The sequence below is a fragment of the Talpa europaea genome (assembly GCF_964194135.1).
Source record: "Talpa europaea genome assembly, chromosome: 1".
Lineage (NCBI taxonomy): Eukaryota > Metazoa > Chordata > Mammalia > Eulipotyphla > Talpidae > Talpa > Talpa europaea.
The window spans coordinates 151,025,183-151,043,312 of record NC_140073.1 but is presented as its reverse complement, the minus strand read 5'-3'; the positions used below and the strand labels follow the sequence as shown (position 1 = coordinate 151,043,312).

At 45.1% G+C, this 18,130-nt stretch overlaps 1 protein-coding gene across 1 annotated transcript in view; it reads right to left on the bottom strand.

The window, feature by feature from the left end:
- The window catches only part of COL4A3 (collagen type IV alpha 3 chain), a gene marked incomplete at its 5' end in the record, with an annotated part of 121,095 nt that overhangs the window by 53,301 nt on the left and 49,664 nt on the right, over window positions 1-18,130 (bottom strand). The window contains 8 exons of the mRNA XM_084246007.1: window positions 648-725; window positions 1,468-1,494; window positions 2,220-2,273; window positions 2,927-2,989; window positions 3,597-3,641; window positions 4,551-4,595; window positions 7,943-8,032; window positions 9,715-9,771. Of these exons, the coding sequence (XP_084102133.1) occupies window positions 648-725; window positions 1,468-1,494; window positions 2,220-2,273; window positions 2,927-2,989; window positions 3,597-3,641; window positions 4,551-4,595; window positions 7,943-8,032; window positions 9,715-9,771 (459 nt within the window). The remainder of the gene's footprint in view (window positions 1-647; window positions 726-1,467; window positions 1,495-2,219; window positions 2,274-2,926; window positions 2,990-3,596; window positions 3,642-4,550; window positions 4,596-7,942; window positions 8,033-9,714; window positions 9,772-18,130) is intronic.

Genomic DNA, 18,130 nt, shown 5'->3' with positions numbered 1-18,130 from the left:
TTGACACGTCTTCCACCTATCTCTTGCCAATCCCCCCTTGTTTAACAGCCTTGTCTTCTTGAATTCCAAGGAAAAGGGAGTTAAACAGCAGTTGTTGAAAAAAGCAAGCTGGTGCCCACCCGAAAATCCAAGGGTCATCTATGGGCTACATAGCCGCAGGCAAGAAAGCAAAGTCCTCAACAGGAGAAAATGCATTTAAATAAAATCCTGTTATCTATAGTTCTGCACAGTTTACAATAGGACTGTTATTGCAGTTTTAAATTGTATTCAATGTATGATGCAAACACATCCTTGATTCCAGCGAAAACAAAGTGGGGCAGACTTAATCCCTGAAGAGTCCCCCTTAGCTTCAGGAAGGCTTGGGAGGCTGAGGTTTAAGAAGAAATTTAAAGACAGGTATCTAAAGTCATCTTTTTCTACCAGCTTCAAGTAATTTCTTATCATAGGTGAAAGTTTTAGACTGAAATAGGTATGTATGGAAATAGAAGAAATAGGAATGTCATTAAAATCTTTGTAAGAGTGAGAAGAGATGTAGAGGGGGAAAGTCAGAGACAAAGAAGAGAATAAAGGAGTGTGTGTGTGTGCATGTGTGTGTGTGTGTGCGTGAGTGAGTGAGAGAGAGAGAGCGCTCACGTGGGCAGTTTCACCTGGAATCCTGGCATTCCTGGCAATCCGGGGTCACCTTTCCCATGCAGGTCTAGCCCTTCTCCTTCAGCGGGAGCACCCTGGAGAATGAAGAAAATGATTCATTTGCTCTTTTCAAAAACACTTTATTCAAGTCAAACTGCTCCAAGAATAAAAGTGCTTTTCAGGCTGTCATAGATAAATGGTTTAGGGCTATGTAGCTATTCCAATTTGAAGAATTTCCAGCATTTTCATATTTTCTCCAATTGACCATTTACAGTAGAAGGAGGAAGGCACAGGGCTGATGAGCCACTTCCTAAGACACCAACACAGATGGCAGCCCTGGATCTAGAGGGTGGGCCCAGAGTTCGAGGCCAGTTCTTGCTTAGATTATTTCCTTGAAGAAAGAATGGATGAGTTTCTAGAGGTACTTTGTTTTTGCATTCAAGAACTGGGGTGTAGGCCAGAGATATGGGGGGTGAGAGAGACAGAATGGGGAGCAGAACAGATGGATATACTGCAATACACAGCCTAGGGGAGCAGTGGGCGAGACAGGAGAGGTCTGCTGTGCCATATGGGTCAGCTACCTGGCCAGGGATTGAACTCAGGCCTTAGCAGTGACAGTGCTGAGACTTAACCTCTCAGCCACCAGGGAGGCCCCTAGAAGTATATTTCTGAGTGGGGTGGGGAGACATTGTTCTATCAGCACGAACACATCCCAACTAAGGTCTCTGGAGTTATTATGAAAACTGCTTTGGAATAATTACATCTTATATTTAACAGAAGTCCTTTTCAGATGTACAAGTACAGGTTTTCAAAAATAACATGCCAGAGCAGACTTACCTTCTCTCCCTTCAAACCAGCAGCGCCCTGGGAGAAGGAGCATCACATTAACAACAGGGTGGAGGGGGCCAAACCCAGCACACAGCAGCCTCCTGGCCCTGCTCTCTGCTCTCTGCCTCCTCCCCCCCACCGCCTGGCTTTGACACATTGCCCAATCTCCCTCATTAAACTAACCAGCAAAGCCCCCTTATCTGCCCATCCCCAAGATGGCCCCATCCCATCCTCTGCAAACTTCCCTTTGTGCTCACCCCCCAGCTCCACTCTGCCCTCCGGCCTCCTGGGGGTCTCTCTTGCTGAGCTCTGTGAGCACCTGACTTTGCTGACTCCATGACAGATGCTGGCTCTAGTTTCCTGACTTCTGGCAGCCTCAGGCACTGTCTGCCCCTCCCCACTGTCTTCCACTGACACCCCCAGGTGTTCTCCCCCCACCAGAGCTGCTCCTCCTCTACACATCCAAGGTCCTCGACCTGCAGTGCACACCCTAGAGGCCACCTCCAGGTGCTGACCCCCACTTCTCCTTACACTTGAATTAACACCACTCCAGACCTCTCCTGGAGTGAATCCAACTCTCTGTGAAGCAACTCCACACGATGTCTCCAAAGCTGAACAGTCTCAACTCAGTACTTACTCATTCCCCATTAGTTCACTGGTCACTACCAGCTCCCCCCACCCAGGTTCCGATGGAGCTCTGCGCATGGCCCCTGGGGAGGAAACTCCTTGTCTGTTGTGGGGAGTTAGGGCGAGAAACCTACCGGGATGCCTGGGTAGCCGGGGGTCCCTGGGATTCCCGGGAAGCCTGGCTCCCCCTGCAAGACAGGCAGAGTCCATCATTCTTGGCTGCTCAGAAATGGCCTAGTGAGGAATCTTCCCTTCTTTTTTCGACCTTGCAGTGGTAAATGTAGACAAATAACCCAATTTCCTTATAGCTCCTGGGTTTCAGGCAAAAGGCCAGAAAATCATTATCTTCACTGAAGCCAGGGTTAGAATCTACTATTTCTCAAATTGTGAATAAATGGCCAAAGTCTAATTGACTTTTTAATTGCTGTTTCCTTGAAACGTTGGGCAAAGCCTCCCTGCTGGGGAAGTGGGGTGGGGGGCAAGGGAGGGCAGTTAGGAGAGAAAGGACATGACGTGCATGGAGACCCTCATTCTCTCTCAAGGCTGGTTTTCCATTGCTGGTTCTCGTGTCTGAGCCATAGACACTCACAGCCTCGGCTTAAACGAGCTCCAAATTAACCAGCTGTGGAAGAACTTCCAGAAAAGACTCTCAGGAAGCAAAGTACAAGAAAGAAAACAGGAAGCTTCCCAGTTCAATATTCTATTTCTGTCCTGAAGACATGACCACTGGCTTTGTTGACAAGTGTTCCAAGAAAAGCCCATCTCCCCTCATTGCCTCTGTGGCTGGATCTATTCGTCAGCAAAGCTCATGTCCATCATCCCCTGTGTGTGAGGAACACACCTTGGAACCATTGCATCCTGGGAAGCCAGGCAGCCCGTATGGTCCAGGATGGCCTGGGATGCCCTAAAATCAGAGCAAATGTCAAACAGAAGACGTGGTCAGTGGACAGAGAGGAACCCAAGGTGAGGGGAAAGGTGAGCAAATCCAGGTAGTTATTTAAATAGCTAAGTAGGAAATTCAGTAGTTATTTTAGACAGTAATTTAAGTAAAAACCATAGCAAACAAAATGGACTAATTAAAGCCAAAAATTATCAAGTGAGGTTCAGATATTTTAGAATAAAGAAAAGGACTTTCTATATAAAATATAAAATTTCTATATAAAATATAAAATCTTCTAGTAAAATTCTTTATATAATTCATGTTGGGAGGAAAGGAAAAACAAGAGGAAGTATGTGTACAGGTGACACTTGCATTATTCTACGGCATTAAAGTTTTTCTATCCCACCCCACCCATCCTATTCCATTCTAGTTGTAACTCAGCAAATACAATTTGCCTTGCATGTATGTCCTAAGAATCCACCCTGATACATTTTATGATTCTATGGTGCCATTTTCACTACGTATGTAGTAGATGCGTCAGTGCCCATTTCCTGTGCTATTGTGTTACAATCTTTATTAAAATGCACTTACTTTTCATTTACCCAAATACACCATTTTTCTCAGTACTTACTGGAAGTCCGGGAGGACCTGAAAATCCTGGCAATCCAGTTATTCCCTATAGACATAGAAATGGGAGACAAGAAGAACGCTTTTTAAATTCAACTTATAAACATAAAATGAGTTATCATCCCAATAACCCCATCTTGCAACTATAATTGGGAATGACTAAAGATGATTTGAAAAACAAAAAATATTTTAACAGGTTTTTATAAATCTTACATTAATTTAACTTTTAAAAAGAAATTATTAACATTGATTCAGGGGGCTTCCCTGGTGGCATAAGGGGTTAATATGCAGTAGTATGAAGCTACCTGCAGCCACTGTAGCGTGAGCTCAATCCCTGGCCAGGGAGCTGACCCACATGGCAGAACAGACCTCTCCTGTCTCACCCAATGCTCCCCTCAGCAGTGTATTTCAGTCAATCTGCCTGTTCTGTTCCCTACTTCCCTACTCTGTCACTAGTGAATCCTCTCCCACTCCCCCCACCCCCGCAGCTCTGGCCTGTACCCCAGTTCTTGTATGCATAAGCACATCTTTGAAAAAAAAAGACTGATTCAGGCTTTGGGGGATATAGATTTTAGAGTATAATTTGCCTGCAGTAAAGGACGCCAGTCTTCCAGAAACAGTTTGAGGACCCTTTACATGGGGCAGGTGTACATATCTGGATGACTACCTCCCGCCCAGCCTCAGAACATCCCCCACAACCCTCACCCCTGAATGTTTCCTTCTGTCCTTTTCCAGTCACTTAATTCCTGCTCCCAGTATAGTAACCACTATTTTGCCACTATTTTGACCTGGACAACATTACGGATCAGTTTTACCTGTTCTTGAACTTCATCTACAGAGAGGACCACCCTCCATGCTCTCCTCTGTGACATGTGCATAACTTGTACAGAGCAGAGTTCTTTTTAAAAGAAGAAACATTTTCATCAAACATTCAGGATGGACTCAGTGGACTACTAACCCTTACACCTTTGGGGCCAGTGAATCCTGGGAGTCCTGGGGAACCCTAGATCCAAAAGAGAAAACAAGAGGTGAACATGATGACCATCTGCTAAAGGTTCCGTTTTCTTCACAAGGTGAACCATTTTTCTCCTATTACCTCACTGTTAGCACAGCTCAATTGTTTGCTTGTTACATTGGAGCTAAAATATCCATCAGAAAGGACCAAGATTTCTTCAAACTTTGACTACTCAAAAGGAAACTCGGGGGCTCCATGTCAGCACAACCAGTTGGGGAGAAGGCAGATCTCAGTCTCCCCCACCTCCCAGCCCTAATGATTTGTTGATTTGTTCAGATGAGCTGGTGATTGTTGTTCACTTTGGTGTCTGAGAAATGCCTGTAAAAGCCCACCTTGGCGGGCAGCTGGGGGATCTGATAAGGAGTGACAAGGGCAGAGGAGAATGCAGCCAATACTTCTGTGTAGGCGGACACTTTATTGCAAGGACTGCATGGACTGAGATAATTTTGTTTCAGGAAGAGTCTGAGGCCCTGTTTCTTGGAGCATAACCTTAAACAGAGACTTTTAACTAGGCCACTTGGGAGAGAAAGTTCTATTATCCAAATGCTGTTTTCCTCATTCCTGAGAGTTTCGGTCTGTTTTAGCATTTTTGATTATTTGAGAAAAGGATTGCTATGGAGCCTTCTGAGACTGGACTGTGCTGGCCAGGCCTGTCTTCCTGATCCAGGTAGACTCCTTGGGGGGTGATCAGGCCCTTCCCCCTCCCCCACCTCCCAGGCAGTTGTTTGGTTACTTGGAAGACAGCAGTGACCCACTGCCAATGACCCCACTGTCAATTTTAGAAAATACCTAAAGTTATGATAAAAAAATGTATAATTCTGAGCAATCCTTTTTGTTTATGTTTGGATATGCTTTCATTTTCTGCCTTTGATCCAATTATCTTTTGTGGCTTCATCTAGACGAGATCCTTTAAATACAATACCAGGATTTTCTGGATTACATTTTATGTATTAGGGCTTCATTACATTTTTTTTTTCATTTTTTTTCTCATCAAGGCTAAAGAGACTTCCTTTTTTAGCCAGTCTGTCATCTTCACTTATTGCAGGGCTTCGAGTGAATTAAACAATCAAACGCCTGTGAATTCCTTGACAACAGGGCATGCCAATCTTCTAGATTAACTTCATGTAGCACCATGTAACCCACAATACATTCACTGACAAAAATCCAGCCAAGTTCATTATAAAGACTGAGTTGATTTTACTGAGTTGTCAGTGGGGTGGCATTCCATCTAGCAGGCAGAAAGCTGCTCTGAAAAGTTGGACAAAATGAAAAGTTTTAAGCATAAGAGAAGTAGAGGGGGAGTGATTTCAGGCCTAGGTGCCCACCTATGGGGAAAGGTCTTATGATGGGATATCGTCTCATCTTCCTTTGGAGATCAGGAACGATTATCTCTTTGGTGCTGACTGGAGAATTCTCTCCTGACCAGTGGAGACCATACTCCTGGGGGTGGCTGAGCCCCCAGTGAGGAAGGGGGTTCCCTCTGGGAGGGCTTCCCACCAGTGCCTCCACTTGGGGGTACTCCGTTTGTTCTTTCTTTTTAACTAAGTACCATATGCTCACACCTATAACTTTCATTATTGCTGGCATTTTAAAGAAATGCAGAAGGAAATAAGCAGTGGGTGTGGAGGCCAAAGCCATAAGGAAGGAGCTGGCATTAAGTCCATCTCAGTCCCGGGCTGAAGGGGTGCATCCACCCCCCTGTGAAATGGAGGAACATCCAGGCCAGGCCCCAGAGGGAGGCTGCCACCAGGACACTCAACATCCAGAATCTGAATGACATTTTCAGAATGAGGATCAGGAGGGTAAATGGGATAAGCCACACACACAACTATGGCAGACACGACAGGGGAAGCCCCGGAAAACAGCCAGCTTCCCACTGGCGCCTGGAGCTCAGGGGGTGGGTGAAGAGCCGTGCTGGTGTCACTTACATGTACCTCTGTAGAGGTTTGAACCTCTAACCCCTACGACAAATACGATGTTGTAAACCCACTTTGCTTCAATAAACATCATTGGGGAAATACATACATAAATAAAATAAAACTAGTTTGAACTCTGGTTTTGCCACCACTTGGCTGTGGAACCCAGGAGCAGTGACTTAAGTGTTCTGAGTGTCAGTTTCCTCATCTGTAAAATGGAGACAATACTGGAATGAAGTTCTCATCACCAGCATCGTGACTTATGGAAACAATTTAAGGAGATAATGGGCTGCATTCAGGAATACAGGCCTCAGGCTGCCTGTGATGACCTCTGGGTGCTCGGTACAGGACTTGTCCAATGAAAAGACACTCTGGGGATCCCTAGTAACGAACAGCATTTCCCAGAGCATTAGTGAGCCCACAGCAGGCTGGAGGTCTACAGTCAGGAGTGTGGCCAGGACTGCTCAGGCTTATGCCCAGCAGGGAAGAGACTTCAGCAGGCCCGGTGCCCTGCGGCTCTACTGCAAATCCTCCAGGGCAGTTGTTTAAGGTAAACCGTTTACATATCATAGGCTCTAGGGTAAAACTGTGATGAGTGTGAAGGGCGGTGGGCTCTGGTGAAAACCTTGGGTCCCTGATTTTCCAGCGGAGGAGGAGAAGCCGTAAAGGATGGCAAGATGGAAATAAAGAGCAGGATGAGGGACGGGAGAATTCCAGAAGCCGAGACCAATGTTCCAAGGAGGAGTGAGTCCCGTCTTTGAAACAAAGCAGAGTGGTTCAGGTCAAGAAAAACACAAAAGGAGGCTTCAACCTTGGCCATTTACAGTCGCTGGTGAGCTCTGCTGGCGTGTTTTAGGGCAGAGGGGTAGAGAGTAAATCATCACCTGCTGACGAGTGAACAGGAGGTGACCTACAGCAGCATGTTTAGCTGTTGTTTGTCTTTAAGAAGCTGGTCAGAGAAGGCAAGACTGGGCAGGATGGCAATGCTGTGATTACAGGACCTGAAGGACCAGAGAAGCTTTACACTAGATGGGGAATCTGTTCATGTCTGAGGACTGAGAGAGAATAGCCAAGAGCAAAGCAATGTTGGAATGTCCTGCAAGAGGAGATGCCTCTTGGAAGAAGGTTCTAGTGGTGATCCCAGTGCCCAGGACACAGGCGGATGGATGGTCCTAAAAGAAGGAGAAAAGGAGGCAGGGGCAGGAAGCATCAGGGAGGAGGAGGGAGTTGAATAAGAGACTGAAGATAATGTGGATCTGAAAGGTCTTGGAGCAGAAAGCAGACTAGAGGGTGGGAATTTCCTATGACTTCCAAGAGTTGGCTGAGATGTGGAATTTTCTCCAGCTTCTCAGCAGCCTGAGGGGTAAGCAGAGAGAAGGTTGGGTGGGTGGGGATCTCCCAGGCTTAGAGATAACATACCTTGGGTCCCTGTGGTCCAGGTGAGCCTTCGGGACCTGGGAATCCCTTCTGGCCAGGAGAACCAGGGGGTCCAGGAAAACCTTTCTCTCCCTGTTAAAATCAAAACAAGACCAGGCACACAGAACAGCAACTGTCCAACAACAATGCACCCACCACAACCACTGTTTTTTTGCCTTTATATCTTCATGATAACTTGGATTATATTTTTTTGGATCAAAAAAAAAAAATCAGCATTGAGTGTCTTGGTGACTATCAGCACTTGTCCATAGACTTGAACATGTGGGTCTTTAGTTCTGTGGGCCCCACAAGGTAGAGCTGCTCGGATTAGGGAGATTAGGCAGAGGGCATCAAGAAGGAGTTGAAAACCAGATAGAAAGTTGGAGGTTAGTGGACTGTGTTTGCTGGGGAATGGAGTGAGGTAAGTGCAAGAATGTCCGGGAAGTGTGCATAATTATTATCTAAGCTTGAGAAGATCAACATGCAGGCGACACGTTTGGGTCTTTCTTGATTACACAGGAATTAGAAATTCAATCTGCTCTTTGTGTAGGAGATGTGGGAGAGATACCAACAATGACATAACCAAAAGTGTGAGCTAAATATTGTTTTTTACAAAGAGTCAGATGATATTACGGGGAAGTCCAGATGCCATTATGGGAAATCAAGAGTGAGTGAAAGTAATTGGGCTCACTGGGTGACAGGCCCCTGCCAAGAGCTCGTTCTTCTCTGGACATGGAGCACTCTTTGATTGAGTCAATTGCTTTCAATTAAAAATCTTATTAGAAATTAAAAAAAAAACATACCAGCTCTCTTATTGTGTATGCACACCCACTAAAAAAGAAATAAAAGAATGCGCTGGCCCCTCTAGATCCTCAGCTACCTCCACATGTCCTGGAAAGCAGCTCATACATGCAGGACTGGATTCGTGCTAGATGCAGTAAGAATGAGCTATTCATGTGACATGGTCACAGCAGGCACAGACCTGAACAGGCCACATTCTTAACTTCAGGCCAAACCTCAAACAATGTGCAAAGGACACAATAACTTTAAAAAAAAAAAATATATATATGTATACTTATAATGATTATAATGAATACATATATATATATTATGTGGCAGTTATTTTACCTAAAGAACTCAAAATATGTTCTTTGAAAATATTTTTATGTAGTCACCTTTCAATATTGTTAAAAATAATTCATTTGTATTTCTAGGGAAAGATTTTTGTAAACAAAGACACAAACAGCCTTAGTTCTGCCTCTGTCTTAACTGGCACAACTTTCAAATTAGTGGAGCGAATTAAGGAGACTTCACAGCATCCTTTATTTGAATTCTGGCATGGAACTGCTTTGCCTCTGCTGGATTCTGGCCTGTTCTGCATAGCAGGCACCGCGGCATTCTGCCACCAGGGGTGATTTCCCACCCATGCTGCGCATTCTGGTTTCAATATTTTATGCCAAAGTAGGTGAATCAGGTTGTTTTCAGCTGTTCTTTAGAATTTAGCAAACAGCATAATTGTGGAGTCGTTCTTCTAAACTTTTCCTTAACTTACTTCTTTTTCTTTATTGATCGAGAGTTAGAATTTAATGACCAAATTATAAGAAGATTCCTGCAAGGTTTTTTCTTTTTAAGGTTAATGTTTATACACACTTGTTTTCAAATTGAATGTGGGAACTGGAGTAGGAGACGTCTGCTCTTTCTGCTACCAACGAAGGGAAAGTGAGATTCCTGATGAGAGCGGTGGTGACAAGAAGTGGGACTAAGCTTTGTTTTACCTTCTCGCCTTTGGTCCCATCGCAGAAGCACTGGCCTTTGCCTTTACAGTTGCAGCCCTAGGAAGAGGGAGAGAGAAAGAGTTTTGTTTAAAACATCTTTAAAAAAATCCCAGCTGACAGGGCACAAGCAAACATCTCTCTTCGAATATCCAGCACCTTTAATCAGGCGTCACCAGCCACTGTGGCACTTTATCCACAGAAAGCGAGAGAAGAGAAGGGACAACTGTCAGATGACCGTGGGTCACTCCGACTGTGTTTGGGAATTTCAAGGAATTGGTTTATGGAAAGGACAAAGCGCTATCCTTTCTCAGAATAATACGTAGTTGAGTCATGAATCTGTGTTGTAGGAAGGCGTGGACTAGTGTAGGCAAATGTATCTTCAACATAATTACTGGGCAATATTGACTATAGGTGATTGCAAGGTTTTCTTTCCCCGAAATAATGTTCAGGGCAAAAAAATGATGATCAATACTCAACATGTGTCCTTAAAGAGAACAAATGAATGCTGGCATCAAAATGATCTTTCTTATAAAAAAAAAAAAACCAAAACCAGGGGCCTCCCCTGGTGGCACAGTGGTTGAGCGCTGGGCTGCAAAGCTGCCCGCAGCCTCTGCAGTGCCGGTTTGATCCCTGGCCGTCAGGCAAGAGTCCCACATGGCACGCAGACCTCTCCTGCTGCCCACTGCTCCCCTCAGCAGTGTATTTCTATTGTCTGCCTGTTCTGCTCCCCACTCTGTCTCTGGTGAATCCTCTCACCCTCCCATTCCTCTGGCCTGTACCCCAGCTCTTGTATAAAAATAAATCTTAAAAAAATAATACAAAACCAAGAGAGAAATCGTTAAAGATGGTGGAGTTAAAATTTGTTTTGACACGTAGCCTGTGGATATATATAGATATTTTTCCTTAATTTTCTTCCTCTAGTTAATATTAGCTGAAAATTAATTTGTTTTCTCCAGGAAAACATAGCAATTGACAGCAGAGACAGAGTCAGTCTACAAGACTGGTGATGCTGGCTAAGAAGAGTTAAGAAACATTGCCTCGGTTATTCCCAAAGTGGAGTTCCCTATCTGGCAATCAAAACAAATAGATAAACAATAATATCTTTCATCAAATATATTTTCCTGGGCCCAAAGCAGTCAACAAAGCTGCCATTCAAGGAAGGGACAGGCATAGCAATTTCCAGACTCTCATCATTGATTCTCACCATTTATACACATCACAACCCATATGAGTAGAAAGTGCTTGGGAGAAAAGTCTGCATTTTCCCTAAGGGTTGGCTATTTGGTGTCTTCTAGAAGTTTACATTTCTCCAAGTATTCTCCCAGATGTTTGGAGTCATTAAGTCATATTGTTACTTCATTAACTTAATCTTGTCCTTCTAGATTTTTTTAAATTTTTATGTCCATTTCAATCACATATTTGAGTATACTTTACTAAAGCAGAGGTTCTCCAAGCAGGGTCCCCAGACCAGCAGTGTCAGCATCACCCAGAAACTTGTTAGAAATGTTAGGTCCACTAAATCACAAACCCTGGAGGCAGGTCTCTTTCATCTATTTTTTTTTCTGTATATGAATATTCTTAAGGCTTAATTCACAACTGCCCCAAACTAGAAACGACCCCAACACACTTGGTACCTCTATGGAGTGGAATACTATTCAGCAATAAAAAAGGGCCAGCTAGGACTTAGCACAGCTCATACTTATGTGAAGCAGACATGGTGATGAGTGAGAGGAAACAGCCTGAAAATCCATACTGTGGTTCTATTCGTAAGGCATTTTGGAAAAGACAAAACTAGGCACAGGAAGTGGAACAGGGTTGAGTTAAAGGGTGGGCAACAAAGGAAGAAAACAGGCAGTTTTTGAGGCGATAGAACTTTCTGAATCTTGATTGTGGTAGTGCTTGTCAATAACACTGGCTAGTTAAACACGAGGCTAATTGTTTCTTAGTTGCTTGGCTATAAAAATAATTTTTGGAAAAACTTTAAGCTCTTAGAAGAGATGAAAGGCATTACAAAGAACTAATGCACAACTACAAGTCTTTCCAGTTCAATTCACCAACTTTTACCATTCTCTCTCTCTCTCTCTCTCTCCACACACCTATTTGCCAAACCACTCAAAGTAAACTGCAACCCTACATGCCATTGTTCCCCCTCATACAGCTACATCTCCCCTAAACAGGTGTTTATTTTAACCCACCCACACCATTCCCAACCCTGAGGCCAAAATTGAGTCAATTAACTCCGGATTACTTGTTTTGAAATAAGATCTTCAACCTTCTGCAAGACCCTTACTGTCCATTGGAAAATGAAAAGCTGTTTAATTTTTAGCAAATCTTTCATTTCATATCAAAGACTTACTCTCCATCTCTGCTCACTTGTAATAGACACAAGTCCTGACCTCAGCAGGCGGCTGTCACAGTTCCGAGAGTCCCCAGGAAACAGACTGGGGGTGCCCCGAGGGTGGGGGCACCCTATGGCCTCTTGTTGCCTTGAATTCCCTCCTGCCTGGGTCTGGCTTCCCATCCCCACCCACAGCGAGTCTGTTCCCCTTCTTAGTCATTAAAGCCACAGTTCCTGATGTTTTTTTTCATTCTGTCTTCCAGGTTGGGTCTTGAACCTTTAGGAAAAACAGATGGAGCTTTTGTTTCCCATGAGGGCAGGTGTCTAATTTGATGATTGGGAACCAGCTGGTGGGCTAATTGAAAAAGTTAAAGCAGAAAACCAAATTTGTGAACACTTCAGACATTTTAACTTACCACATGTTTAGTGGCAGGAGGACACGGAGCAGGATCTCTATGACCCGAGCAGGTGGGTGGAGGAGGAGAGGAGAGAGTCCTGGAGCCCTTGGTGGATTTTCAGGCTTTTATTGGGATTTACCAGGTACATACCAGGTAGGGGTGCTGGGGGGCTGGGAGGCCTGCCAGCAAGTCTTCATACTGTGCGGGCTCTCCAATGTTCTCTGGTGTTTCGCGTGGCTCTGCTTCTCTGCTCTCCTGTTCTTTCTTCTGCTAGCATCCCCGTGAAGCCACCCTTATAAGCCCAGTCTTAGCTCAGTTGTACCCACTTACGCATGCCCAACCCTACTCCAGGTGCCCGCCATCAGGCATGCATTCAGGATCATAGAGATCCATCATCAATCCTGTTGGCAGGAGGGCAGAAAAGCCTGATACTTTTTTACCTTACCCTACAACATATAAAAGGCACCCCAATTCTTCAACCACGTGAAATAGGCTTCACGTTATTTCTTTGGGAATGGGCGCTGTCTGGGCTTCTAGGACATCATTCTTGGTCAGTGACACCCATAAGGCACCGTCAGCAAGTTCCAGTTTGGGTTTTTTTGAAACAAAAATTCTTTGTGGAGCAAGGTGAGCATAGAGTCCTTCTAGATAGTAATTCATATTTTTCTCTCACTTTTTTCCAGGCACTCTTAATTGAATAGAAATTTTCTATAACGTTTTAAATCCAATCTTCCAATCAGTTGTCACATAAATAGGTCCTTTTATGCATTTATATTGAATCGATTTGTTATTTCGTTTTTTATTTCTCGGTTACAGTAATTAAGTGCAACCTGCAGACGCACTAACCATGTTACCACGAAGCTCCACCAGGGGGCAGGCGCGTCCCGGGAGAAGCCCGCAGGGTGCAGGGGCCGCGAGCATCGGTGTGTTGCAGAGTCGCGGGGAGCTCAGGCCCGTCCAGCCGCTTACACGGAGAGTCCCTGAGAGAGAGGCCCCCGAACTCTTTGCTCTCACATGCCCGCGTGTCACCCGCCTGCAGGCAGCCCGGGAGGCCTGGGCTGCGCGGCCTCTGCAGGGTGCAGCCGGCTGGACACCTGCGCGACCTGATGCAGAGCTGGCGATGATTTTGCTGACATGTGGACGTGGCGCCTGATGAATGAAGCCAAACTTACAGCCCCCAGCTCTGGGGTCCCCTGCTGTTGGGAAGACCAGCGCTGCCTCAGGAGGCTGCACTCAAAAACAGGGCACCTCGCTGGTTTGGGGGGTTATGACTGTTGCCCCATCTCTTAGTGATGCTGCTTTCTCTGCAACAAAATTTGAAATTTGCCTGTGTGTTTCAGTCAGGCGGTGGCACAAGTGGATTATCTGGCTGAAAGATAACGTGGCATATTTTCATTTCCATTGAGCTTGAGCTACATGTTTGCACCCCAATTCCCTGAATGGAATATAACCCATTCACGACTAGCCAAATGCTAAGTCACTTAAACCCCCTGTGGCCAACGGAATACGACTCAGCAAATCAAAAAGACAAACTCACGCCATGTGTGGCAACAGGGAGCTGCAAGGGATGATGCTTAGTGAAAAACTCAGGAGAAAGAGCAGTATCGGATGGTTTCGCTGCTACATGGAATATAGAGAAACAGGACAAAGGGGCAGGAAAAAGACAGAACTTGCAAGGGAACCACAGATCTGAGGCATCCAGCAGGGGAGGGCCCAGCTAGGGGAGGGAAGAGAACAGGACTGTGGTGATGGGTGTGATGGTGGTGGGTGAACTGCGGGGCTGACACATTTGGGGGGAGAGATCAAATACTGTCCAAAAATGAACAAACAAAAAAAACCCAAAACCCCACTGCGGCCTAGTGCTGCTAAGCGGGAGGAAAGCTTGAGTAATGGACAATCCCCATGCAAGCTTTGCTGATGTTCTCCTCTTCCAACAAGAAAGCATCTCTTGACTTCCCCGTGCCTTCAGGAAGTGAGAATTCTTTTGTCAAGAGCAGAAAGGTCTTAATGACTTTCTGGCTGTTCTCCCCTCGCGAACCATTAACACACCAGGAAGTGGGCCAACATTACGTGTTTTCATACTTTTGCATATTAGATACTTGAACTTGTGAGAATCATTCTTTGAACAGCCACATTCATATTTGATGACCTCACTTTGAATGCAAGGTCGGCTTTCATAGCAGAGAACTAAAAAGGTTTGAGGTCCAGCCATCACAGGCCTCAGACCAAATCCATGTCAGATCCTAGGTGTGGCGAGAGACTGGAAAGTATCGCTAAACTGCATGGGATTAACTTCCGATGTTAATAGGACTCACCCTCCGAGTGTAGGCAGGTATATTAGTGGATTAATCAAATGCTGTTTGTACATGAGCTCAGGTGTTTGATAGATTTACTTGTTTAATAAAATACTAGTTTAAGACCCCAACAGTACTTGATGCTGAAAGTGCCCAAACCAGGCCATGCCAAAATTCTCAGGCCTGGTCTCCAGACACTCCACTTAGGCACACACAGTGTTTTGAACCATGAGCAGTGACTTCCCTTCTGTCCTTGCCTAAGTCCGCTGATGGAAGAAGATCATCGTGGCCTTAGGTCTGCCCTTTGCCTCATCATAGAAGCTGCTGCTGCTCCCCCATTTATGTAGGATGTAATTTGGGGGGGTTCATCGGGTTGTAGGTTTATCAGTGACCATGTTCTCTCTATCTAAGATGCTTATCTTCACAGAGTAAGGAGGAGGGGGCGGTCAACCTCCCCTCTTGTCTGTTATGTAAAAACACCCCATCTCTCCCCGGATGTCCCGGGTCCTTAAACATAGGAGAAACATCCCTGGTCTGCTCCATTCATCTTTAGCTTTATAACCACATTCATTCTTCTTATATACAATATTAAGTTTTGGCTTTTTTCTGTGTGATGTTACTTTATTTTTCCTTTTAGCCCCAGAAGAGCCTAGATGGGGTGGGGGATTTCCCAAAGGGGCCAAAGGAAATCTCCTGGACAGAGGCCATCCACTGATAGTGCTGATGGTCAGCCCCCAGGCTCTTCCTTCAGCAGGGACCCCAAGCCTGAGGATCACCCAAGAGTGGCCTGCACGTTGCTTTCTGTTCTGGAACATGGCAGAGGGGGACTAAGTCCCAGCTCTGCCAAACCACCTGTGTGATGAACTTACTATAGCAGACTTACATATTTAATATTTATTACCTTATATTTATTAGGCAACCTTTGGCTCTACATAAGGGAGTACATAAGGGAAAATAGGAAATTAATTTTTGCGAAGAGGCAGTTTTAGAACCCTAAAAACATTTGGAAGCTTCCAGATGCCAAGCAAGCCAGGTGTCCCACTCAGTTTTGTCAATTATAGAGCCATGGCTGTCTACTCCTGTGCTGAGAAAAGGAAGTTTTGGGAGATTGAAAATGCCCCACAACAGTCATTAGTGTTCTAAGTTATTTTTGGATAAGTTGGTCCATTAGGTTAGACATACAGATGAGGATGGGCAGCAATTTTGAAAGGCAAAACCAGTCAGAGTGTGACATTCGGGGATCTCTAGAATCTCAGTTTCCACATGTGTTAAGTGGGGCCAGCTGGGCTGACACTGGCAGAGCACCCAGGCCTGCACACTGGATGCCCACGGCAGGCTCTCAGAAAGCAGAATATGCCGCCCCCAGGATGCCTCTGACATAAAAATTATTTTGAGTTGCAGGCAAGTAACAAATAGCAAACTCAGGAAGACCTCCCCCTCGACTATAGAAAATATATTCTCCTTTTACTGGAGACACCAGCAATGGTGTCCAACAATTTGCCCACCTGCTAAAGGAACCCTCATCTTTCTGATCTGTTCCTCTTCACATTCATTGTCCCCCGGCAGACCCCTTTGTCTGGTCAAGGCTCCACGAAATTAACATTTCTTTTTCTAAAAGGTGGAAAAACTTTCTGCTCTGGCCACTTATTTGGATCTAATTCACTCTCTTGTCAAGACTTCCACGGCCATATCATTAATAAAATTCCCATGTTTTTCTCCTGTTAATCTGTCTTTCTGAATTTAAATTCCAGCTACATCCAGGGACTCTGTGAGGATCAAAGAAATCTTTTCTCTCCCCTTGAACTGTTGCTGTGCATGACCAACCACATGGACTATTACTAATTTATTAATTTAATAAGGCTAAATCAGTGCATGTGAATTAAGAGTGTATTATATTTCCTGGACTTCCAGTATGAACTGGGTCTCATATATTTTTTAATATCTTTCCAGCACTGGAAAGTAGTAAAAAAGTATTATTTGTCTCTTCAAACTAATTAAGGATCTAATGATGCCCACACCTTTTGTATTGTTCATTAGTAAGCCGATAAATAGGCACAGCTATTTTTGTTGTTCTTTAATAGGCTAAAAAGTAATTACCAAATCATCTTGGATATTTCCTCTTTCTACTCTTAAAACACAGTATGCCCAGTTTACGTGCATTCTTATGAAACAGAAGTGGCCTTCCTGCCCTCTCTCCAGTCTCTCCTGCCCTGAGCCCAGCCCAGGCTGGTTTAGTGGAAGGGAATTTGGCATCATTTAAAGCTGGTTAACACTCTACTGAGCAGGCCTGTTGATTCTGCATTATGATTATTGAGCCTGTGCCCAGGCAATAGCCTGAGGTGAAAATCTGTGTGTGAAAAGAAGAGCTGACCAGCACTGAGCCCCTGCCAGACAGACACAGACGCCCTACACTGCCCTATGCAGGGCACCCACCATTTCCTCCACCCCCATCTGCCTTGTGCAATTGAACATGACCTTGACCATGTGCCCTCCAGTACAGGAGGACACTCAGTGGTCCCTTCACCCCGCTCTGAATTCACTGTCACCGCACTGGGTATCACAGAAACCCCTGTGATGCTCCAGAGAGCATCATCGGAATCTAGACATCTAAGTCAGTCATCCGTTCTTGATTTTCTGGATGACAGCAAGCGTAAAGATTGCTGGCTCGACTAAGAAGGTGGCAATGCGAGGCCTGGGACATGTGGGAATGAGCAAAGCAGTGGGCACGTATGCCCACCTGGCTACACACACAGGTGATGTCTATAATCATTAACTCCACCTTCTCTTTTCTTCCTGCCCTGGAAAGTTTTGGGTCCAGTAGAATGAAGAGGCCTTTGCCATTCATGGAAGATTACCAGATGCTGCAGGATCCCATCATAAGGACGCAGTAGGGGAAATACACTTAGTCTGTACTGTGAAGACCTCCAGGTTACCATTTTTTGGACACTGACTTTGTAGGGTACTGCTCAGAGCTCCCTGCATCAGGGAGCCTATTACTGACACTTGATAATGATCCTGTGTGCTACCATCTGCCCCATTTTATAGATAAGAAAACTGGGGTGTGCATTGGAAAGGCAGGAATGAAGGGGGTGGGATGTGACCTAGAGCCAGGAGGCCATATTTCATGAGTCACTGGCTCTGTAGCTACTGAAGCCTCGGGGAGCAAGAATCCTGTCCCAACCTCTCCCCCACCGCACCCCATGATGTAACACCCTGGAGACACACATAACTGGCAGCTCATAAAATGGGCTGCATAAATCAGGCTGGCACCCGCAGACCACAGGTCAGACCCAGTGTCTTGGCTGTTTTTGAGCAGCATGTGAGCAGAGAGGGCTTTATATTTTCAGATAGTTAAAAAAAAAATTAAAAGAAAAATAGTATTTTGT